Source organism: Candida oxycetoniae, assembly GCF_023343755.2.
Source record: "Candida oxycetoniae strain CBS 10844 chromosome Unknown scaffold26, whole genome shotgun sequence".
In the NCBI taxonomy this organism is placed as follows: domain Eukaryota; kingdom Fungi; phylum Ascomycota; class Pichiomycetes; order Serinales; family Debaryomycetaceae; genus Lodderomyces; species Lodderomyces oxycetoniae.
Window position 1 is genome coordinate 38,576 of NW_026055444.1, and position 25,441 is coordinate 64,016.

The 25,441-nt window shown below is 37.3% G+C and overlaps 7 protein-coding genes across 7 annotated transcripts in view; 3 read left to right on the top strand and 4 right to left on the bottom strand. All coding sequences in view use genetic code 12, as the record gives it.

The window, feature by feature from the left end:
- Nucleotides 1-1,455, bottom strand: part of KGF56_002738 (uncharacterized protein) — a gene marked incomplete at both ends in the record, with an annotated part of 3,182 nt that extends 1,727 nt beyond the window's left edge. The window contains one exon of the mRNA XM_049323999.1: nt 1-1,455. This exon is cut by the window's left edge and continues 134 nt beyond it. Coding sequence (XP_049180186.1) covers nt 1-1,455 — 1,455 coding nt within the window.
- A 3,094-nt stretch (nt 1,456-4,549) lies between these two features.
- On the top strand, nt 4,550-6,916 carry GZF3 (Gzf3p; the record flags this gene model as incomplete). The annotated part of the gene is made up of 1 exon (XM_049324000.1): nt 4,550-6,916. One exon carries the CDS (start codon nt 4,550-4,552, stop codon nt 6,914-6,916), a length of 2,367 nt encoding a protein of 788 aa, XP_049180187.1.
- Nucleotides 6,917-7,102: 186 nt separating this feature from the next.
- Nucleotides 7,103-8,782, bottom strand: PGM2 (phosphoglucomutase; the record flags this gene model as incomplete). The annotated part of the gene is made up of 1 exon (XM_049324001.1): nt 7,103-8,782. One exon carries the CDS (start codon nt 8,780-8,782, stop codon nt 7,103-7,105), a length of 1,680 nt encoding a protein of 559 aa, XP_049180188.1.
- Nucleotides 8,783-9,709: 927 nt separating this feature from the next.
- KGF56_002741 (OPT2) lies at nt 9,710-12,469 on the bottom strand (the record flags this gene model as incomplete). The annotated part of the gene is made up of 1 exon (XM_049324002.1): nt 9,710-12,469. One exon carries the CDS (start codon nt 12,467-12,469, stop codon nt 9,710-9,712), a length of 2,760 nt encoding a protein of 919 aa, XP_049180189.1.
- Nucleotides 12,470-16,321: 3,852 nt separating this feature from the next.
- On the top strand, nt 16,322-20,479 carry LRG1 (Lrg1p; the record flags this gene model as incomplete). Its single annotated transcript, XM_049324003.1, has 1 exon — nt 16,322-20,479. The coding sequence occupies one exon, from the start codon at nt 16,322-16,324 to the stop codon at nt 20,477-20,479; it is 4,158 nt and encodes a 1,385-aa protein (XP_049180190.1).
- A 1,012-nt stretch (nt 20,480-21,491) lies between these two features.
- On the bottom strand, nt 21,492-22,982 carry KGF56_002743 (uncharacterized protein; the record flags this gene model as incomplete). Its single annotated transcript, XM_049324004.1, has 1 exon — nt 21,492-22,982. The coding sequence occupies one exon, from the start codon at nt 22,980-22,982 to the stop codon at nt 21,492-21,494; it is 1,491 nt and encodes a 496-aa protein (XP_049180191.1).
- Nucleotides 22,983-24,101: 1,119 nt separating this feature from the next.
- KGF56_002744 (uncharacterized protein) lies at nt 24,102-25,361 on the top strand (the record flags this gene model as incomplete). The annotated part of the gene is made up of 1 exon (XM_049324006.1): nt 24,102-25,361. One exon carries the CDS (start codon nt 24,102-24,104, stop codon nt 25,359-25,361), a length of 1,260 nt encoding a protein of 419 aa, XP_049180192.1.
- Between the last annotated feature and the right edge of the window lie 80 nt (nt 25,362-25,441).

Here is a 25,441-nt window from a genome sequence, read left to right on the forward strand (position 1 = left end):
ACTTGGCACAGTACTTGAGCTAGACTCAAAGCTTGAGCTGGACTCGATGCTTGAACTTGGCACAGTACTTGAGCTAGACTCAAAGCTTGAGCTAGACTCGATGCTTGAACTTGGCACAGTACTTGAGCTAGACTCAAAGCTTGAGCTGGACTCGATGCTTGAACTAGAATCAGTGCATGAGCTAGACTCAAAGCTTGAACTTGGAACAGTACTTGAGCTAGATTCGGATACATGACAAAATTCTGGATTATTGGCATATTCAATTATAGTAGCAGTTGCACCTGGTGTTGCCAATACAGTGGCATACGAGTTGCCTTCTCCACAGTACGCACTGTGGAGTGTGGTGGTTGGGATGGGAACTTGAACAACGATTGTCTTGGTATGGTCATACTTGGTATTGTATGACAATGTTGTAACAGCGGTAGTCAGTCCGTAATATGTTGTAGTTGTAAGAACAACTTCCTCACCATTTGAACCAGCTTGGTTGTTCATATATGCAGCCCATACAACTGACCTTGAATTATCAATTTGCTGTGGACTACCCGAACACTTGTATTTATTAGTAAACAGCGTAGATAATTGAACACCGGATGCAGCTTGGACAAGGCCATCAAGATATGGTCTATAACCGGCTGGTACATTGTTGTATTGAACTGTGAAGCTGTTTGGATTACAAGTTGTAGTATGCGTAAACGTGCTTGCAACTTGTGGATTAAACCAATCATTAAAAGCATTACTTATTGCCGCATGAACTGAAGCGCAATCTATTTGACCATTGCTGACACTCAATCCTAAAGTACCACTGGTATAGCCAGAGGGACAATTTCCTGCCAACAAGTACACCTGTTGCTTGTTCAAGGAAGGAACCACTCTGTTAGAATATACTATATTATTTGTGCTAATGCCCAGAGCAGCATTTATATAGGAGCCAGCTTGGAAATTTGCATTGATACTAAGTGCGGTGCTTCCATCGTAGAAGGTGACAGTGTTGTCACCGGCGTGGTAGCATGTTGAGTCTTGAAGGTCTACAGCCTCGGCAGAACCACCAACATTGAATGTGAATGGGAAACTAACTGAGCCAAAAGCGTTGGTGTTGGAGTTGACATTGTTTGTAGCGGTACACTGCAATTCTGAGTAAGCAACCACCAAATCACCTGGTGCAAAATTACAAGTAGCATAGACTGTGCTGCCTACAGCCAAGTTTATGCTACTTTGAGTTGTGGTGAATTTGAAAACGCATGGCATATGCAAGGTAAAGGTATCTCCAGCATGGACATTGGTTCCCAATATTTTCCATGATAATTTAGCAATCCAACTTGGAGCAGCAGGTGTTCTCAAAGGATAAGAAGCACCTGGAACCCATTCAAGACTATCAAAACTTTGAAATACATTGCCAACTTGCGCGGCCCCGGCAATTGCACAAATTGCAAGTGCTTGTACAAGTTGTAAGAGCATGGTATACAAAACTTGATTTTACTTGATCCTGAACAATTCCCAACTTCAAATTGAGGTTAAAGGATGGATAGTTTCCCAGGTATTTATACAACAGAAAGTGACTTTGATTTCTTACATCACAGGCGTCGATAGATAGTTAATTTGAGGTGAAAATTTGAAAAGATTGCAAAAACGGCACAAATTTTAAGTTGTCTGCCTGCTCCTGCAACACAGTTTTTCTTTTCTTTTCGATTATTTCACTTGATATGTATTATTCATTAATGTTAGTTTCCGGTTTGTTTTTGTTTTTGTCTTTGATATCGTTATCTTTAGTCACCTTGTTACTGAAAGAAATTACTGTTCGTTTGGATTGGACAGTTGTCGTCATCAATTCGTTACCATAATGTTGGATCTTGTAGTATAGGCAACCAAGGTATCCAACAGTACTTTAGTGGACCCATGCTCCCAAAAAACGAAGATGAAACATATTCACGCTCGATAGGGACACATGTACCCCTAAACTGGAACATTACTTTAAAAAAAAAACAAAAAACAGGAAAAAAAGTAGCACGTTGTAAAGCTGTCTTGATTGGTTTGGAGGCTTTGATCTACGTCAGAAGAACAGAAAATACACGGACGATAATCAACTCTCTATGATATTGGTAATTGCTACGGCTTTTTTTTGGAAAATCTTAACCACTTTTTTTCCACGAACTCATCATTAACTCCGCATATACCAGTATACCATTTCAGATTCAATATATTTCTTCCCTCTAGAAAATCTGCAAAAGGGTATCGGCAAAAGAAAAAACCTTTTTGTGTCGCATATTTAATTCTTTTTTTCTCGATTAGTGACGTAAATCTTCTTCTTTTTTCATTCGCCTCATTTCATCAAGGGTCTAAGGAATAAAGCAGAGAAAGTAAAAATAGAAAAAAATATATATATATTCACGTGACCGCGATTCGAAGATAAGATTCATTGTAGATAAAGAGACTGAACAAACTCGTCTACTCTTGACTTTTTCGGTTGCTGTCATGTGCAACTATTCGTATTATTGTTACCTGCGATGATTCTAAAATAGGGACAAATCGTCGTAAATGAAATATATTGGTTCTAACAGCATTACTCGACAAAAACAACAATTGTATGGACCCGCCTTAGACGACACATGAATCCCGTTAACCAGATCTCAGACCTACATAGATATTGTTATAGGGCAGAAAAAGCCAAATTCTCATCAACTTTGCATCAAGGACAAAGACACAAAAATAGTAGACGGGAGGGTTTTTTTTTTTTTTTTTCCTTCATCTCATGCGAAGTCGGGCAAACGAACAGCTATTAGAGTGGAAAAAAAAAAAACACCAATTTTTGGGAAATAACATAAAGGGTTCAATGATCATCCCTGTTGTAGGGGCAACATAACCATGAAAGGAAAAGATCTTCCCTTTTTGAGGGTCTCGATTCCCAACAGTAAGTATCCACCGTACAGAAAAAGGAAGACGTGCATTTGCTTAATCGAGAGCAGAGTTTTTTTTTTGCTTTTTTTTTTCTTTTTCTTTTTCAACGAGTTTGGTCACCACAGGCTCGAATTTGCATCCCAATTCCAATTATCAAGAAAATTACATTAAGAGACGATACAAATTTATTTTTCAAGTTCTGTGTCAATTTATATCATGGTTAACTACTTTCAGGAGGTTTGTAATTGGATCGCCATCACATGCTGCTCCATAACGTTGCTCAAACTTTCATATTTCAAAAGAAATGCTGTTTTTCTTTTTTTTTTTTGGAATTTGTTTTGTGGATTAACAGAATAGACGATGTGAATAAAGAAAACTCCGCAATTCAAATTGCCTCAAATTTGAAAATGAAATTGCACTTTAAGAAATCACCTGCAGTAGGTTTGAAATCAACCTAAACTTGACTTTCTTGTGGCTTTTGCTTGTTTGTACTAACACTGTTATAAGGAGAGATATATGAAAAAAAAAAAGAAGAATTTTGAAAATTTTTTTCAAAATTATTTTTTCTCAACCACGTCACCTTCAAATATCTTATCAGTAATTTCTTTCCATCTTTCTTTGCAGCTCTTACCCTAATTAAAATAATAGATCCCTTTTGAACGAGTTTGATGCCAAAAACAGTTGTCCTCGTTTTTGAACGAGTTTGATGTCAAAAACAATCTTCTCGGTTTTGAACGAATTTGGTGCCAAAAAAAAAAAAAAAATTGTTCTCGCTTTTCTCCATTAATGAAGACACCGCTAGAGTACTCAGCTCTTAAACTGTATATGCTTCCCATACACAGACAACGTGGTTTCAACAAAAGGAAACCCAAAGTTTGTAAGAGAGAGGGTCTTTCAACAACAAGATTTCCTTCAGTAATGTTTTCTACTTCATCATACTTTACTATATACTTTGTCATCGGGGGTCTACAAAGCTCAATTTAGGCTCGATGTGGAAAAAAAAAATTATGCTTATTACTCAACATCTAACAACTACACATCAAAAATTATCTATAAATGCCATAATCTCCGAAACCTCAATTAAGTATAAAAAAAAGGTTTTATTTCTATTGATAAAAATGATTAAAAAGATTTTTATATCCGCGCGCGCAAATAAATAGACATAGTGTTGTATCTGAATAGTATAATGCTGCTCCTATATCAGCAGATAAACCAGGTAGTGCAATGTGACGAAAAAGATTTTTTTTTTTTTAATTTTTTAATTTTTTAATTTTCTTTTTTGGCCATTTCTACAAAGGGAGAAATTTGAATAAAATTTTTCACTGATTAGATAACAGACCACTATACCACTCAATAATTTGTTTTGAATAACTTATCATTTGCTGACAAGTCACTATACACACTCAAATCCAAGTACTTGTATGGAGTACCGATAGATAACAGACAACTAATTTGGAAACAACTACAACAACTACTACAACTACAATAATAACCATATTCTTTCGTTTATAACTTTTAGAATACAATTGAATTCTTGGTTTAGTTTTTTAATTTTTGCTTCAACAAAAAAAGATCAACCTTACTTCCTTCCTTCCCCCCCCCCCCAACTTTCCCTTAACATCCTTCCTTTTAGATAACCTTCGTAAGACAAGACAAGATGGCCGATTTAGAAGTACAACTGCGTCCTCATCCACCAACCCAGTTGAAGAGTCCTCCAGCGAGTGCAACTACGTCAATATCCAGTTTATCAAACTTTGAAGGTAGAGCCAGTACACAGAAGGTTTTGAACGAACAAGCAGCTAATACTGGTCTGTCTATCAGGACCACTGGGAAATATCCTCCAAGTAACTCATTATCTCAGGAAACTAATGCTAGTATCAAGAATGAGCCTTTTTCTTCTTCTTCTTCTTCTTTTTCCAATACTGCTACTCCTTTGTTCAAGGCCAAATCGTCTGAAAACTCAGCAACTACTACTACCGCTCATAATTATCAACCAGATGAGGTTATATCACAAAGTTTACCTACACCTCCTTCAAAATCAAAAAGCGAAGAAGAATCTCCCTCAAATTCTGGTCCTGATCAACCAAATGTTAGAGAGACTACTCACATTAATAATGATGGTACTGCTACTTCAAAATCCAATATTTCAAGTCCAATTTGTCGTAATTGTAAAACCCAAACTACGCCTTTATGGAGAAGAGACGAAACGGGCCACGTTTTGTGCAATGCGTGTGGGTTGTTTTTGAAGTTGCATGGAAGACCAAGGCCTATTAGTTTGAAAACAGATACTATAAAATCAAGAAATAGAGTGAAGCAAGGTGCTAATGGACATGGACATGGAACTTCCTCGGGCAAACCTTCAACTGCCAACACTCCTGAGCCTAAATCGAGGGATTCGAAAAATGGCAAAAAGTCACCAAAAATCAAGAAACTCAAAAACGGAAGCACGAGCGATTTGACACCACTTTTACCAGCAACTGTAAATAGCACTCCCGCTGCTCTCAAGCATGCAGAGCCCACCTCCTCGCCTCTGACCACCACCACCACCACCACCTCCTCCTCGCAATTACAACCACAATCACAATCATCATTTTCAGGTCATTCACAATATAATGTCCACTCTCACCTCAATATTCCTAATCATGTATTGCAAGCTTATCAGGTACCATTACATTATCCTTCTTCCACCCCAACCCAGTTTGCACCTGGTTCAAGGAGAATCACTTCTCCATTGATGTTGTCCACAACGTCATCATCTGCGGTGAGAAATGAGCCCATCAGTGTAATTGATAATAACATAAGTTCTTTGCAAGCTGCTGCCGGAGTTTTAGAGAATTTGTCAAACGAGTTAGGTCCTAGTGCCACTTTCAATGCAACTTACGCATCGAAGAACACTAAAAGCAATGGTATTTCATTAATGAGAAAAAGCGATACAAAAAATGGTTCTAGTTCAAGCGGCAGCTCATCGATTTTCTCAAGTGTGACTCCACCAAATCTTCCTCGATTACCGGCATTGAACAAGAAGTCAACAGCGTTTTCTTCGGAAGTACACTCGAGGTCGGCAACTCCTTCATTGCCTCCGTTGCACGGAATGGCCTCTGGAGAATCATCTTTTACAAGTTTGAGTCAATTTCTGCACAGTGTGCATCCACAGCAATCACTGTTTGATCAACTGCGAAACTCAAGTGAGATACCAGCTAGCGGAGAAAATGGAAGTAATATAGCTGATAGTTCGAGGGAGAATTTAAATAATGTAGGTAATGATCAAAATAATAGTAACAACAGTAGCAGCCACAACAACAACAACAACAACAACAACAACAACAACAACAACAACAACAACAACAATAATAATAATAATAATAATAATAATGAAAGTAACAACAGCGGTGGTGATAGCAATAGCAACAATAATCAATCAGGATACAACTCATCTCACGAAATAACTATTTTAAAGACAAGAATCTCTGAATTAGAATTGGTTAATGATTTATACAGGACTAGAATCATGGAGTTAGAAGCTATGGAGCAAGCAGCCAGACTTCGAGAAAACTCAATGAGAAAGAGATTGGACGAAGTGATGAACTTACAAGCAAGTGTAATACTTCAGCATCAACAAGAGCAAAAGCCATCGCAGCTGAGGGAAAGTGAATTTGCAGGTAATAACTCAGCAGTAGCGGCAACAGGAGCAGCGCCAGCACTAATTTCATTGTCATCTTCACTGCAGTCAGGACATCCACAGGCTATCCATTATGGCGAACAAACCGATTTTCAGCATCAATCACCCGGCAGCTCTTCCAATTCATCACACAATATTTCGAATTCCGCAAAACCTAATGTCGTTGCACAGGAAAATCCTAATCCTCTGGTGACATCAATGGACTCGAGCTCGTCAAGTGGATTTGCTGTTCCAAAATCTCATTTTGGTCAAGGTCAAAGCGATTTTGTTGTCTTGCCACCTTTGAAAAGAGATCATGATGCTTCATTCACCCAGAGTGTAGAAAAGAAACCAAAGTTGAACTAATACAGTGGAGGGGTTTTGCTTGCAAAATGTTTTATATCTTTTTTTTCTTTATATTTATTTATTCAAGAAACGAACTAATGTGATGTAATATATATATATATATATATACTGTTTATTTGATTTCTTTCTTTTTATTTTTTTGTTTTTTTATTCCCCTCTTACTTTGATGTTTAATGTTTCTCAACTTTAAGTCCGTACATCAGGTTCATCTTTACCCAAAAATTCCTTGAACTTCAAAAAAGTCAATATGAACTCTACATCCTTTTTGAAAAACTCATCAGGAGTGTTTTGGTATTGTGATTTATCGTTTGAATGTTTTTCCAAATATAATCTTACTGTGGCACCCGATGAACCAGTACCCGACAATCTCACAATGAATCTTAAACCGCTTTCAAATTTGATGAACAAACCTTGGTTAGGGGAAACAGAACCGTCCAAATCAGTGTACGAGAAGTTGGCTGCCTCCTTAACAATGTATCCTGGCTTTAGTTCATCACCAGGTTTTGAAGTGTTAACTATACCTTGTAGCAATTCAATCAAATTGTTAGCACCTTCGCTTGAAACTTCTTCATAATCATACCTGGTAAAAAATGTTCTTCCATATTTATTCCAAAATGAATTTTGAACAATTTTGATCGATGTTTCAGAGTCTGGGTTCTTTGAATGGTAATCGGCCAAAACATTCAACCATGCAACAATGGCCCATAAACCATCCTTCTCTCTAATGTGGTTCGATCCAGTACCAAAACTCTCTTCACCACAAATACTCAATTTCTTAGCATCAAATAAGGAGCAGAAAAATTTCCAACCAGTTGGCACTTCGTAGCAATTTAAGTTTTTGTCCTTTGCAACCAAATCAATAGCTCCAGAGGTAGGCATAGACCTAGCTAAGCCGTAGATGCCTTGCTTCTTGAAATATGGAATAGCATCTGCATATTCGGAGATGATAGCGACTGAGTCACCAGGTGACACGAATGCGCCAGCTCCATAAATCATGTTTCTGTCTCCATCACCATCGGATGCTGCACCAAACGCAATTTGCTCCTTGTCAACTCTTTCAACTAAAGTATGAGCATATGTTAAATTTGGATCAGGGTGTAATCCGCCAAAATCTTCTAACGGCTTGTAATTCTGTATAGACGACTCCAGCAAGCCCAACTCTTCAACAAAAATTTTGTAACCATAAGGTCCAGTAACACCATTTAATGCATCAAACAACACTTTAAAGCCCAGATCTTTGGATTTGGACAAGAATGATTTGATTAAATCAAAGTCGAAAATATTCTTCAACATATCAACATAATCCTTTGTAGAGTCAATTACTTGCACTTCAATTGGACCAACCTTGCTTTCTCCAACTTTGCTAATGTCTACTTTTGGAAGATCCAAGATTTTGTAACTCTTTAACGTCTTGGAAATATCAAAGATTTTATTTGTCACCGATTCAGGCGCTGGACCTCCATTGCCCAAATTGTACTTGATCCCCAAGTCATTTTTTGGTCCTCCGGGATTATGACTTGCTGTTAAAATGATACCACCCGTGGCTTTATACTCCCGAATAACGTGGGAAGTAGCTGGTGTAGATAAGATACCATCTTGTCCCAAAATGAGTTTTTCAACGCCATTAGCAGCAGCAATTTTAATAATCAACTGGATAACTACATCATTATAGTATCTTCCATCTCCTCCAATGACCAACGTTGCTCCTTTTGCACCTTCGGGAATTGCATCTAAAATTGCTTGAATAAAGTTTTCTGTATAGTGCGGTTGCTTGAATATAGCAACTTTTTTTCTCAAACCAGAGGTTCCAGGCTTTTGATCTTGAAAAGGCGTGGTCTCCACTGTCTCTACCTTGAAGTCAGACATCTCAATTAACTTGTAAAATTGATTATACCAATTGTACCAAAATGTATCTCTCTCTTTCTCTCTCTCTCTCTCTCTCTTTCTCTCTTTGGTGTAAAAAAAAAATGTGCCAAATAGATTCTTTTTAAGTTAAACTTTTGAAAAATAAAGTTAAAAATATCAAACAGGAAAATTGAACAATTGTAACAGAAACTATAAAGGTTCTGGTATCACCGGTTTTTTATGCACACAATAAAAAAGAAAAAAAAAAAATGAGCGAAAACCTGGTGAGCTTCTTCAAAACTAAAGCCAATTGGCTTGAGAGCACTTTGTAGATTTTGACTTTACATATACTCGCTATCCACTGAACTTTCTCCACTATCTCGCTTTGCTCGATAGTGTCGAGATTTAACCTTTATAGGACCTATACGGAATTTGTTGACAATGGATAACAACAAATGTGGTCTTATAGTCCGTGGGGGGAAGAAATTCTTTAATTCTTTGTGTATTGCATTAGTGTGGGTTGCAGTTGTGCCTTATTTTTCACCCCATATAATTTTATTTTTTAATACAGACGCCCGCGATGGCGGAAAACAGCAAACCGCAATTTACCCCAAAGATATTTGATTTTTTTTCGCATCCACCATGGTGTACAAAATTAGCATATTCAAAAGTAGGAATGTAACTTGATAATGGTAAGTAGAAAGTGATGGAATTATCTCATTTTTACTATTACTACTCTTACTCTTTCAAAGATATGGGTTGTACCAGATAGATGTTAATTGTGTTGTACCAAAGAGATGTTAGAATAGTGTTATACCAAATAGTGTTGTACCAAATAGATGTTAATAGTGTAAATTTTGTAATTCAATAATATTTACCTCTACGGGAGCTAAATGTAACGAGTTTGTGAAAGTTAATATATATATATATGTGTGTTGAAATTTGTGTTTACGGAAAGTGGCCAATTCTAGGACCAAAGTATCCATCTGGAGCCTGCTCGGTAGCGTTTAGCCAGCCGGTCATTTGGGCATCTAACCCCTCGTACATAACCTCATTACCCCACCAATTTATATCCTTCAGATGATACTGAACGGCAAAGAAAATGATGATAGATGAAAAAGCAACACCTCCACCTAATCCAGTCGAAAGAAGATAATTGTACTTTTGCCACCATGCCTCATACTTATTCTTGATGTAGACCATAAATGCATACGAGACGTAAAGACCAGGGATGTAGTACGATAAGTTGTAAGGTGCAAAGCCAAGGAATCCACCAATAACAATACTTGGTTCAAAAGTCTTGAAATATTTCTTTGGTCCATATTTTTTGATTGCAATGCATGGGAATGCTAATAAGAACCCAATAAGGAAACACCATCTCAAAATTGGGTACAAATGATCAAATACTTTTTTTGGTCCAATAACACCCCACAAGACTGAGGCACTGTAGAAGGTACTAGTCGATGGACAGGTAAACTTTTGGGCATTGTCGGGGTCACAGTAATCTTTGATACCAGTAATTTGAAAGTTCAAAATACCCAATTGAACAAATGAAGCAATAAATATGCCTAGTATTTGGCATCTGAACAAAGCACGAGGTGGAAGCTTGGCATAGTGGCCTTGTTTCAAATCATTAACGAAATTTTCAGCTTGGCCGTCAATGTTGTAACCCAATGCCTTGATAAAGGACAATGCTAACCCATTACCGGGAATGGCATAACCTATAATCAACTCAACCAAAACATTCAAACCAAAAGAAAATCCAGTTCTTGCATAAACGGTTGTCAATGGAATCAAAAATATAAAGTTGAAACCTAAAGCAAAGAAAATACCCCAAACAGGAGTTTCTGCTGGATAGAGTTTCACACAAAGAATAGCCAACACAATTGAAATAACCAAGACAATCAAATATGCCCACTCCGGAACTTCAGGGTAAGCCCTCATCATTACACTGTGAGGATCATTAAAACCTTCATAAGTTGATCTATGATAATTTTTTACTGTTTTCCACATTGACTTAAAGGCACTAATCATTTGCTTGTATTGCAAACCAAATTCATAAACAAAGTGGAATGGATAAATTGCAAAGAAAGCACCGTATAGTACCAAATTAGCAGCGGTATAAAAAGGTGGACCAACCTTTTGATACTTTTCATTATCAAACAAACTATCTTTATTTACCACGGCCCTGACATTGTATTTCTTTCCAGTGTTGGTAAATAATCTATTAGAATTGATTGGGAGGTAGCCAGTCCATTTATAGTTTGAGTACCAAACACCAAGGATACAAAAGAATCCAAGAAACATACCCACAATATAATTTGCCTGATTGTAAAAGGGCACATTCAATGGAGAATTGAAACTGATCACATTCCAGTCAAAGGAGGTTATAGGATTCAAACCAAGACCACCAACAGAACCAGTGACCACAGCAAGATTCAAATTATTTGGTTTAATCCAGGTGAGCCAGTTAAACGTTGATAAGGCTTGGAACAAGTAATCTGGCACCCAAAACCATAAAAATGATAGTGCAAAGACAATAAAGAAAAAGTTGTAACCGGAGATTCTCCATCCATTTATGATTTCCTTCTTATTAGGGGTCAAAAGGGCTCTATTAAGACTTAAATTTGGAAGAATGGATGGCCACAAGGCTTGAACAGGATAAACAGCAAATTTACGCATGATCCCAGCTAAGCCTATTCCAAGAAAGTTGGTTGACAAGATCAACAACACCTGGTAGCCAAAATCAACCCATTTATTGTCATAAAACAATTCAGATTTTTGCATCAATATGTTAGAAGAAACGTATGAAGTACCACCTCCTGTAACAGAACAAAAAATTGTTGCAAGCATCTGTTCTTTCCAATTGTATGGACCAGGGTTCAAGTCAAATGTTTGTCCAAAGACCTTAAACTTCCATTTTGGTAAAATCCATTCCAATAATATACCACTTGGGTATAAGAAGACTTGAACAACAGACATAGCGAGAGTAATAGCAGGTTGTCTTTCAACGAAAAATTGATTAATGACTGCGCCAAGACCAGTCCAAACAATACCGATGATGTATACTCTTATGGTTTCCACATACATTGTAGGATCATCAAATGGGTATGTAACAGCTCTAACTTCTGGATACGGAGACCAGTATGCAATCAAAACGGCTTCTAACCTTACCTGCAAATCCCAGTCAACGATGCTTTCTTCATTTTTATGGTGATGGTGATGGTGATGCAGTATGGTCTCTTCTTCACTAACCTCTGAAAGTGTGGACACTTTAATGGTATTGTCTTTAGTCTTCAATTCGACGGACTCGCCTGAGCTTTTTTCACTAAATTGCTTTTCAGAGTAACTTACCAAATTTTTCCACAAAGTTAAAGTAGACTCTTTTATGTTGATATCTGAATCATGCTCTTCGATGGCCTCTTTTAGAATTTGTACAGCTTCTTCAGTGGTCATTTGCTCGATTTTTTCAAATATAAATGTACATTCAGGAGGCAAGTTTTCAAATGATGTCAAAGCATCAAAGTGCAATCTCTGTAATACAAAGCTCTTCTGAGCCTCTGTTAAAGTGGTGGCTACTTCACCAATCGATAGTGAATTAGAAAAAACAGCATCCAAGTTAACTACATGGTCAGCTACTGTCAAATGACTTCCCACACTTTGGATAGGATCAAAACCTTCTGTCTGGTCCTTTTCAACAGAACTCATGACAGTTGTTTGTGTTTGTATGTGTGTATGTGTGTATGTGTGTATCGATTAAAGAGAGATACAAAGTTTAGAGCAAATTCTTGAACGAAAATGTTGGACGTGGTCCCTATTATATATGTTTGGTCACACTAAATCAAAGCCTTTTTACCAAACGCTCTTTTAGAGATGATCATCCACATATTATTATCTTTTCTGAACGGCTCCAGTAGCACTTATTACAATCTAAAAAAGTGAAATAAGGTAAAAAAAACATTACATGAAACAAAGCATAGATAACAAAAAATGAAAATTGGCTTTTCAAAAACAAAGCCATTGTGATAAAATTGGTGCCAGTCTCCTCTATGTTACGGGTTTTGAGACAACAAAACTAAATACTGTTGTAAGGCGGGATGGAGTAGAATGGGTAGAGTGAAGGTGTAATTGAACTTGATGCATGACACCCAAATCGGAACAATTAATAATGAATATTGCAAAGAGTAGCACTCTCAAGCAAGAATTTGTTTTGCAGCAATTCACCTGACTATTAATTAATTTATTGAAGTTTTCATATGTCACAAAAAGAAATACGATATCAGTAAATATCTGTCAAAACACAAAATCTAGCCTATTAAATTTCTACTTTTTTTTCTTTTTCTATTTTTGTACTTTTTGACAGCACGGCAATCCTGCCTGAAGTTCTTTCTCCAAAATTAATGATAATCAAAACCTATTTTTATTGTTCCACAGATAATGATGCCACTTGATTCCACAGAAAAAAAAACGCATAAAAAAGGAAACCACACTTATCTTTCAACTGAAAATATACATTATTGATGAAAGGAAGTTGTCAAGGATGTGATTATAAACTGTGGTAGGTATATCTTTTCTATATCAAAGTATTTCTTTTGAATGGTAATGAATGTACAGGTATATCTCGAGATGTCTCTAGTCTAAAAGGGGAGGAAATATATCCAAAATGTTTATTCTACTCACACGCCATTAAAAAGTCATACTTATTTCAGTGATAACTTGAAGCGATATACTATAACCAAAATTTTGGTGCCATTCAGCCAAACGAGAAAAATAATAAAACAAAAAAAATAAAAATAAAAAAAAAAACGGTACAGGGTTCGCAACCGTTATCAATGTATTGTGAGGTTTATTATCAGTTCGTGATCACCGGATAAGCGAATTAACCCCACTCAAAACGCATCTAATGTAGTACAAATTTCAAGTTGAAAATCAATCTTCTATGCATATATATAGCGTGCTTATTGATAAAAAGTAAAAGGTTCTGCTTATTTAGTCAGTATAATCCCTCGATTTCCGTGGAGCCTGTAAATGAGTTAGTGAGTGAGCACGGTTCAGAAATGTAGTCAGTTTATAGAGCTTATTTAGACAGATGATGATATGCTAGACCTATTAATTGTATATTAAAAGGGTTTAACCGAAATGTGAAATTTGCTAGCTGTCCAATATCTTCCAATCTACTAGCCAAAAAAATCAATTTTGCTTCTCTGAAAACGAATTTGTCATACCACATGGATTGGCGTTCAAACTATATCTACTCAATTGGTATATACAAAAGCTTCTAAATCAAAACTTCACTATCGAGCAGCTCCACTTTGTAGCTTAATTATTTGTGTATAGAAGAGAGATGTAAACACCATCAATTTGTAATGAGAAAAAAATGGTTACTTGACTAGTTTGATTAACTAGTTTAATTGACTAGATTGAATATTCAGAATGCTCACTCATACAAAGACAAGTATGTTTTGTTATAGTATCCTAAACTTTGACTCGTAATCGTAATAGTGGTAACAGCGCTACCGGTTTCAAACGAATTTGAAAAAGAGGAAAGTATACCATCTCAACACACCGAAATTATCAACACTATCGAGCGAAGCGAGATAGTGGGGCACCACTGACTGCCCCCTACACTATCCACACTATCGAGCAGAGCGAGATAGTGAAGCAACACTGACTGCCACCGACACTATAATGTCGATAGTGTCCGTTACAGGTAGTGTGCTCCACTATCTCGCTTCGCTCGATAGTGTCGATAGTGTCGATAGTGTCCGCTACAGGTAATGTGCTCCACTAGTGATAAAACACAAACACTTTTACGCTAGAACATATAGTGAATATCGAATTTTAAAATTTTGAATTCTAGTGTCGAATTCAAGCATAGAAACCCACGCTATTCAACTAATCGAGGAGAGCTAGTCTCGCTCTGCTCGATTAGTCTCATCTAGTATCGAGTTTTAATAATACCCGGGTTTGATTGAAGAAAATTGCGAAAAAAATTTTTTTTATGAGAAAAACCTATTATGAATCACAGATTGAATTATTTTTATCATTAACCCTAAAAACATTTATTTTTATTACTCCCCTTATAAGACATTATAACTCTCAAGTGGCCAAAGTGTACTAATAGACATTACTCTATTGAGCTTGTTACTTTCTAATAAACATTACTCTATTGAACTTGTTACTTTCACCCCCGCTATTTAACTCGTTACTTTCACCCTCCGCTATTTAACTCGTTACTTTCACCCTCCGCTATTTAACTCGTTACTTTCACCCTCCGCTATTTAACTCGTTACTTTCACCCTCCGCTATTTAACTCGTTACTTTCACCCTCCGCTATTTAACTAGTCTCGCTCTGCTCGACTAGCTCTGCTCTGCTCGACGAGCTCTACTCGACTAGCTCTACTCGACTAGTCTCATCTAGTGTCGAGTTCTATAACACACGGGTTTGATTGTGAGGAAAAAAAGGTCTTTTATGAGAAAACAAAACCTAAAGGGAGATTGATTTATTTTTATCATTATACACATTACACGGGTTAACACTGTTTATTGTAAAACATTTATTTTGTTACCCAGACACCAACACTCTCAAGTGTAGCTCCTAATATACATTACTCTGCAGAACTAGTGAAAAAAAGTCTTGAGAGAAAAACCTACAAGCATAGAAACATCCACTCGATAGTGTTGTTATCAAGTGCTGTCCACTATCTTGCTTTGCTCGATAGTGTCAGATTCAACTAGTCTCGCTCTGCTCGACTAGTCAGACATTACTCTATTGAACTTGTTACTTTCCCCCTCTGCTCTATAGTGTCGAGTCTCTCTACTCTATAGTGTCGAGTCTCTCTGCTCGACTAGAGTAATTTTTTAACATGCCAAAAGAAAAGCAGTAGAACTCGTTAGTAAAAGTCAACCCACTAATAGAAACTAAAAAAAAAAAAACAAACAATAACAACAACAGAAAGACTGAGAGGGAGAGGGAGAAAAAAAAAAAATACCAATAGGTAAAGAGCCCGCTATACATCTTCCACTTCTCCATTTCAAAAGGAAGCCCTTAAACGGCTTGTCATCAATCGATTAAGTAAGCTTTTACACATTGGATCCTTATATTTATGTAAAACATCTTTACTATACAATTTCACTCACACACAAGCCAAAGAATTTTTTTTTGTTTTGTCATTAGTAGTTATTTGATTTTAAAGGCTAAATTAATTTTAATATTGAAAACTAACATTTTATTCAATCCAACTTGCAGTCATTCTTTTACATTGAATAGAAAAAAAAAAGAGAGGACACCATTATATCGTTGAGCTGTATTTCGGAAAGGTCACCATTGTATCATTGAGCTGTATTTCGGAAAGGTCACCATTGTATCGTTGAGCTGTATTTCGGAAAGGTCACCATTGTATCGTTGAGCTGTATTTCAGAAAGGTCACCATTGTATCATTGAGCTACATTTCAGAAAGGACACAATTGTATCATTGAGCTGTATTTCGGAAAGGTCACCATTGTATCGTTGAGCTACATTTCGGTATTGTTGTTTTTACCTTTATCCATCCTCCAACTATGGATCAGTTAGTTGGTTCTTCTCATGGACACCAAGTTCGTCGAGCGAATGCTAATATTTCTGAATCTAATGTCAATGTCATACCATCAACTTCAACTAATTCTAATACAAATCTTGTCCAAACCACAATGGATCAGCTGCAAACTCGGGTATGTGACTCACACTCAAATGCTCAGTATCTAGTTAAGACAGCGCCTCCACCTGAACGTAATTCCATAAGGAAACATTCAAGATCACGGTCTCAGAATTTCGACCAAATTAATTCGCCTAAACAACGAATATTTTACCCTTTGCACCATGATGGTCACAATCATCGTCTGATAAACTCACGTGGTATACCTTTTTCTATCCCGTCAACTGCACCACCACAATCCCCTAGACCACCAGCACCATCAATAACAACAGCAGCACCACCACCACCAACAGCAACAACATTGCATAACACTAGACAACTGCCAAACGCCTCAAGTCTGTCACTTGCATCAAGTCTGTCACTTGCAAAATTAAAACAATCAAATTGGGTATCTTTGATTCCGCCATTACCAGCCAGGCCAGACGGTCTGCTAATAGCTGAAAAAGGTAAACAACAGGCAACTAATGACGACGTGGGTAATGGTAATAATGTCGGTACTGGTGGTAGCACACAGCAGGTACTATCAAATGATGAATTTGATTTCAGATTGCGAGATCCATTCTCGGAGAAGAATTTAGGCAAAAATCGAAATCATCGCTCATCGGACTCGGACAAATATAAATCCAACCTTGATCCGTCACAGCGACATTCAATTGCAATATCCCCTACACCAGATAAAGGACTGTCGAAAACGGAAAATGAAAATGAAAATGAAAATGGTGGTGCTTTGAATCTAGATTTACTCGATTACAAAACAAACATTAATAACACTGTCTCCACCACGTCCCCGAAAAGAGAAGTTAAAAAGAAGGCTCGCAAAATTTGTGGAAAGTGTGGTCTTGAGATTACCGGTCAATTTGTCAGAGCACTTAAAAGTGCTTTTCATGTCCAATGTTTCACATGCCATGAATGTGGTGTACAATGTTCAGCCAAATTTTTCCCTCAAGAGATTGTAGAAAATGGAGTGTCAACCCAAGTTGCTTTGTGCGAATACGATTACTTTAAGAAGCTAGATTTGATTTGTTTCAATTGCAATAGTGCTTTGCGAGGACCATACATAACGGCTCTTGGAAACAAGTACCATTTGGAGCACTTCAAGTGTTCAGTTTGTCAACATGTATTTGACGCTGATGAAAGTTATTACGAACACGAAAATGATATATTCTGCCACTACCACTATTCAAAATTGTATGCATCTCATTGCGAAGGATGCCAATCTTCCATTGTCAAGCAATTTGTAGAGCTATTTCGCGGAGGAAGAAATCAACATTGGCATCCGGAATGTTTTATGGTTTATAAGTTTTGGAATGTTTGCATTACTGCTGACTCTGTGGGACTCCAGAAACTTCAAGGATGGTCTAATGAAAAGTTGACAAACTTGAGATTGATAAAGCTATCCGATAATTCAATCGACTCAAACAAACTTATAATGATGGAGCAGCACATTGAGCAAGTTGTCATGAGCTGTTGGCTAAGACTCTCTGGATACGAACAAGCAACTGCTGCATGTATCTCCGATATGCTCCTCAACGCTTGCACAGGAAATAAGTTCAATGGATTAATCGTAACAGGGAAATTGATTTTGAATGTGGAAGTTCTTTTCGAAGCTTTAGACCACGTTTTATATTTGTGCAAAAAATCACCTCCCACCATACAATCAAGCCCATCCAAAAGCGAGGACCAAGACACTCTGGACTCATCTACACTGGAGATTGAATACTTTCTGCAATTGAAAAAAGAGCCCAGAAATATAACCGGGAAAATAATGAGCTACTTGGCTATCCTTAGAAAGTCTGCAAGTATATCGAAATCAGGTACTTTGTCAGCCGAGCTATTATCGGTGATAACAGGCTGTGCTCATTACTTGAAGCTTTTGATAAGGATAGGCTTGGATAATGCATTAAAATTGAACAAATTGCATGGCAACATTGAAGCATTAGATGAGTTTTTGCATACTATAGTAAAACATGAAACATTGGGATTTCCAACAATTGAAAATAAAATACAGCTAGAGCAATTTGTTGAGAAACTCTCTGTACCACCAAACTCAACAGACGCTTGTACCAGCTGCAACAAGAGTGTCGAAAAAGCATGCATAAGGTTTTTGGATTACAGGTGGCATTTAAGATGTTTTGTATGCTCCCGATGTCAAAGGCATGTGGAGTTTGAGGCTCGGAGTTGTTCATTTGACGCTACTAAATGCGCCATTATTTGCCCCAAGTGCCATGACGGTAACGGAGCCTTGGGATTTGAAGAAGTGACAGATCTAAGTCAATTAGTGTATCTTTTAAAAATTGCACTACTGAGATCCAGATTAGTGATGGGAATCGATTTTGAAAGTCCACCACAGCAATCATCATCATCATCAATATCAACATCAGCAGCAGCAACATCAACATCAACATCAGCAGGAGCAACAGGAGGAGCTCACTCCTTTGATGATGAATCCAAAAAAGCAAAAGAACAATACGATCGTGCAACTTATGTACAAACTTTGGATGATGTCACTAGACTAAGAAGTAAACGCCAAAGCCAAAAATTGTCAAAATCAGTAAAGAAGAAAGCACGCAAATCGGTGATTATAACTGCGCCCGAAGCTGATCATGCTCAGGAAGAAGAAATTCAGTCACTGCTGAAAAGAGAAGAGTATGATGTAATACCGGAGATGGAGTCGTTGAAAGTACACACAAAGGAGGGAGAGCCTGTGCGTAAAGCGAGTGGTGCATCACAGCTCTCATTTGAGGCTGGAGAAGTCTTATCGGTTAAGAAGGAGCTTCGAATACGAGATGAACCACAGCGCCAACAAACGGCAGTCCATTTAGACCGAACATCCGATCTTTTGCGAAGTGAAAAGTCATTGACATTGGACGATATTCCAAGAATAGTTGCTGCTGAGCAAGCGCGTGATCAGCGACCTAATGCATTTAAACATCACAACAGACTTTATCAAAGAAGTGGATCTCATAAACTCAAAGCAGGAGGGCATAGTCCTGTTATGAGCACACCAAGTAGTGCGTTGCATCATATTTTGAACTCCTCCACGCAAACAAGCGAAGCTCCTTCTGAGAAGCAAAAATTTTATTCGGAACTTACCAAGCGTGAACATTTCATTATGCGGCATATTGCAATTGAAGCTTTATGTCAAATGAATAAGGAAAAGTACAACAAAGAAGAGCTTGCTTCTTGTATCCAGACTAAGAAGTCTCCTACCTTTTGGGAGAAGCTAAAATTTGGCGGTGCTGGAGCATCATCGAAAGAGAAATCTAGTGGTGCGTTTGGAGCGGAATTGAGTTTTTTGACGAAAAAGTTTGGTGTTGATTCTGATTTGGGCGTTGGCCCATCGAAACTCAGAATCCCTATAGTTGTTGATGATGTCATTAGTGCCTTGAAACAGAAGGATATGTCTGTTGAAGGTATATTCAGATTGAATGGAAATATTAAAAAATTGAGGGAATTGAGTGAAGAAATTAACAAGAATCCTTCAAAGTCCCCTGATTTCAGCTCGCAAAGCGCAGTTCAATTAGCAGCATTAATGAAGAAATGGCTACGCGAGCTTCCGATTCCTTTGCTTACATTCAACTTTTATGATTTGTGGATCTCGTCTCAAGAAGAAACTTCTGCGGAAAGCCGGAAACGAATTATTCAATTGGCTTATTGCTTACTTCCAAGAGACTATCGGAACTTACTTGAGGTGCTTCTATACTTTTTCAGTTGGGTTGCTTCGTTTGCAGAAGGCAATGAGGAGAATGGGTCCAAAATGGATACGCACAATCTAGCTACCGTGATTGCCCCTAATATCCTAGTATCACGACAATCTACTGGCCAAAATGAGCAAGGAGAAAACTATTTTTTGGCAATAGAAGTTGTTAACCAGCTAATAGAACAGCATGAAGAATTGAGCACAATTCCACCAGATCTTTTAAATGTTTATGAATTGGGTGGATTTGACTCAAGTGAGAAAGCCTTGTCGTCTAAAGAGATATTCGCTCAAATAGAGAGTCTTTATGGTGATAACTCTATGTAAAAGAAAGAAAAAAGAAAAAAGAAAAAAAAGTGAGGGGGAAAAGTATATGCATTTATGGGATTTCTATTTTGATTATGCACTTTCACCTTATTTGTATGTATGTATTTGTATTATGTGTGAGAATATAAAAATTTCAAAGTATTATTCTCTTCTCTTCTCAGTGTTCAAATTAGAAAAAAAAAAAAAAAAAAAAATAAAAGTTGAAGTTGAAGTAGATTAAAAGGTCATCGAGGCTAACATAATAAGCTCGGGTCTTTTTCTCTTTTCTTTCTTTTTTTTTTCTTCCTTTTCTAAACAAGAAACGGCCTAACTTTCTCTCTATTATCAGCGAAATATCCAGTTGTAATTTAGGCCAAGTAAGATTGTTGAAAAGACAATATTAGCTAGCTTACACCAAGACGTTTGAAAGCATATTATTGCTTCTTTGCTGGGGAAGAAAAATGGAAATAGAAAATTTGAAGGATATAATACGGCAGAGATTGGATGCTGATTTGGTTCTTGTTCAGGATATGTCTGGGGGATGTGGACAAGCCTTTGCCGTTGTTATTGTATCGAACAAGTTTAAAGGGAAGAACAAGCTAGCAAGGCACAGATTGGTGAATTCAGAATTGAAGGAGGAAATTGCTTCTATACATGCATTTACTCAAAAGACATTTACGCCAGAAGAGTACAAAGAATGCGAACAAAAATAAATAAAATATCTAAAATTAAGATTAGACGAAACAACTAACTAAACAAACAAACAAACATTTAAACAAACAAACAAACAACCTAGTAGCAGTTGTTGGAGACTGGGGTAGGTATGTAGGAGACGTAGTATTTCCATATACTGAAAAAAGCTTTACATGTTTGCCAAAAAAAAGGGGGATGGATAAATGATAGTATTATTTCTATGTAAACTCAGTTAAAGATGTCCTTATTTATTGTTTCTTGTTCTGCTCTCTCGCTTTTTGTCCAAGTTAATGAATATGTATGATTATCTTAGTGGCGATCCATAGCTTTCGTCTCAACCTCATAATACGGTTCGTTTATACTGCCCTTTGTATTTAACAAACACCATAATCCACAGGATAGCTAAAATCACAAACATGATGATGATGATAACAGGAAAAACTTTCAATCCTATATTCGACTGTGCTGCCAAGCCAATCAAGAATGGCACCCCTGCTGCTCCACCCCCGCCAAACGCGCAAATAAAACCAATTCCAAGAGATTGAAACCGAGCAGGAAGAATCGTCATGGCGGCAACTATCGTGGTAGGAAATATAGGACCAACAACCGCACCTGTGAAAAACACAGTAAGGAACATAACACTGTTCAATTGAGTTGCCAGGATGGCCCAAAATAAGAGATACCCGACCAAGGATAAAAGGATATATACGAGGTTTGCTACCAACTCAGAATCAAAGTAATGAGCAGTCACAAATCCAAAACCAATCCTGCCCAAAGTCAAACCCAACCAAAACACTGTTGCCATGTGCGAAGAGACAGTATATGCCCAATCTTTTACTCGAAGAAGGTATGTTACCAACCAAGCACCAAATGCAGCTTCTCCCCCAACATAGATAAATAAAATCAAAGCAAATCCCCAAATTAGGTGCATTCTTATTGCTTCTTGAAAAGAAGCATTATGTTCGATATCGTCCACTTTTGCAGATTCATCCAGGTTGAAGTCATCAAGTTCAAACGAATAATCATTCTGCTGCTTAGCCTCGAGATACCTAGCGCGTGAAACGTACTTGTATTTTTTAGGAGATTCAAAGCGAAACGTGTAGATAACCAAGACAAGTATTGCAGCTGCAACTGTGGCAAGGAGAATATAATAATTGTTCCACTTCCATGGGTTTTTTTCTCTTTCAAGCAAGTAAGTAATTAAACTCGGTGTGATTAAACTGCCTATCCCATAGCACCCATGAATGATGCCTAGTAACTGATTGGAATCTACCAAGTTAGCTGTCCATGCATTTAGCGACGCATCTAGCGATCCCAAGCCTGCTCCAGCAAAGAAATATGCAATCAAAAGCGCAGTCAAGGAGGGCTTCATGGACAAGACCAAGTAGGCCAGAGTCATCGATGTAAGTCCCATTACGGCTACTCCACCCACTCCAAAAAGCTGGTGTGTAAGATTATTGCATATGGCCATAATCAAGTAACCAGAAACACTCATTAGGAAAATAACTGCAATTTTACCATCATTAATGTGATAGTACTCTTGTAGCTCTGGGATTAGTGTGCCCACGGTCTGTTCTCCCAATCCAAATAAAATAAATACTAGGAATGAAGCAATCAATTGACATTTCAACAATGTAGAATATCTCCAATCATTGGTATCTATGAAAAGAATCTCACCTTCAAATTCAACTTTTTTATCGTGTATTATGCTGGAAGAAGAAGAAGAGGAGGAGGAGGAGGAGGAGGAGGAAGAAGAAAAAGTGCCTACAGTATTGAAACGACTCACTTGTTCTGAAGAACTAGCTGGTTTTTGATCATTTTCATAGGGCATTCCTTACCTTCTTCTCTTTTTACTTTTTACTTTTTCTTTTTCTTTTTCTTTTTCTTTTTCTTTTTCTTTTTCAAGAATGGACGAGAACGTTGAATTTTTCAAGTTGGGTTGATTCAAGTTAATAAGCCACAATATGGTATAGATATATGAGATCAGGGAGAGAACTGAACAAAACTTAACTTGTCACTGCAGAATCAGTAGTGCCTCTTATCCCTTTTTTAGTTTCTATTGTATTTTATCAATTTGAAGAGATAATAAATCCAAGTCTGGCAGAGATATAGGTATAGGATCTTTCATGTCAATCATTAGCTAAAAACATTAGCCACATTACTGCATTCTATTCTAAACAATTCTCGTAAAATCAAATAGTTAATCAAAAATGGAAGCGCTCTTGTGTTATAAAATTGGAAAAAGGGGTAAGTGAGAAATTGAATAGTGGAGATGTGCGGCATAGACGGTTACCCCCACCCGATAATCGGACCGTGTTCTAAATCCGATACTCCGGAAAAATGGAAAAAAGAAAAGTCTAAAAATCACAAAAGAAGGGAAGGAGTCAAGAGAAAGAGGAAGTGAAATAAAGGAAGGAGTGAAGAAGGAAGGAGTGAAATAAAGGAAGGAGTGAAGAAGGAAGAAGTAGAGAAGGAACCAGTGAAGAAGGAAGAAGTAGAGAAGGAACGAGTGAAGAAGGAACGAGTGAAATAAAGGGAAAAAGTGAGGACATTCTGGTAGACGGTTATATAGTATAAATTTTATAAGTAGAGAAGGAACGAGTGAAGAAGGAACGAGTCAAATAAAGGGAAAAAGTGAGGACATTCTGGTAGACGGTTATATAGTATAAATTTTATAAGTAGAGAAGGAACGAGTGAAGAAGGAACGAGTCAAATAAAGGGAAAAAGTGAGGACATTCTGGTAGACGGTTATATAGTATAAATTTTATAAGTAGAGAAGGAACGAGTGAAGAAGGAACGAGTCAAATAAAGGGAAAAAGTGAGGACATTCTGGTAGACGGTTATATAGTATAAATTTTATAAGTAGAGAAGGAACGAGTGAAGAAGGAACGAGTCAAATAAAGGGAAAAAGTGAGGACATTCTGGTAGACGGTTATATAGTATAAATTTTATGAGTTCCCAGTTGAAAGATTCACATTTGTTCAAACCAATTACAATAGGGGATGGTATTCATTTGAAGCACCGAGTTGTACATGCGCCCACTTCAAGATCAAGGTCTACATGTGATGGTGAAAACTTCCCGACAGATTTGATGCTTGATTACTATGATTCCAGGTCTAAAGAAGAAGGGACATTTCTTGTTTTTGAGTCATGTTTGGTGTCACCGAGGAGCGGATTAGTTCCATACAAGTCAGGAACATGGTCGGTACAACAGTGTCAAGCGTTGAAGAAGATTACTGATAAGATCCATAACAACAAATCCTTTGTCTCGTGTCAGATTTTTGCCCCAGGTCGAGTATCCAACATTCAAGTTTTAAAAGAAAAAGGAATTTTGTATTTGGCTCCTTCTGTAATTTACCATTCCCAAGCTCAAGAAGACGAGGCTAAGCAACTAGAATATCCATTACAGGAGTTGGGTATTGACCAAATCAAACAAATTCAAGACGACTTTGTTGATGCGGCTGTCAACTGTTTGGAGATTGCAAACTTTGATTTAGTAGAACTACATGGAAGCTCAGGTTTTTTGATTGAACAATTCCTTTCGCCAACTTCAAATAAAAGAAACGACCAATATGGAGGTTCTATTGAGAACAGATGCAGATTTTTGATTGAGATTATTGAAAAATTGGTTGAAAAGGTCGGAAGCTCAAAAATTGGCATTAGACTCAGTGCATGGTCTAAACACTTTGGAATGAATTATAGTGATTTAATGGATGAAAAGTTTCCGCCCTTAGTATTCTGCCAATATATTCTTGACTACTTAGAGAACTTGAAGCAGCAAGGGAAGGAAATAGCCTACGTATCTCTTGCTGAACCAAGAGTTTCGGGATCATCAGATCAAGACCCTTTAGATAACACAAATGATTCGTTGATTTCTAAATGGAGCGGTATATTGATCAGGGCTGGCGGATACGCTACCAACTATAAGCTGGCGATTAACAGTGCTTCGCCGCCATGGCAACTCAAGAAAGACGTAGATCAAGACAACAGAACATTAATTGCATTTTCAAGGCCATTCACATCAAACCCAGACCTTGTAAACAGATTGAGAAACAATCTCAAATTGGATTTGTACGAGAGGAAATTCTTTTATACTCATCAATTGGAAGGTTACTTGACATTCGGGGATTACGTGAATGACAAAGTTGGCTCAAACACATTGCCAATACCTTCAAACGAAAGGCAGAGAGAAGGTGTTTCACTCGCGTGAGTTATTTTATAGACGTGTATCATCTTTCATCTTTCATCTTTCATTGAATAAAGAACGCGAGGGTTGGAAAAAAAAAAACA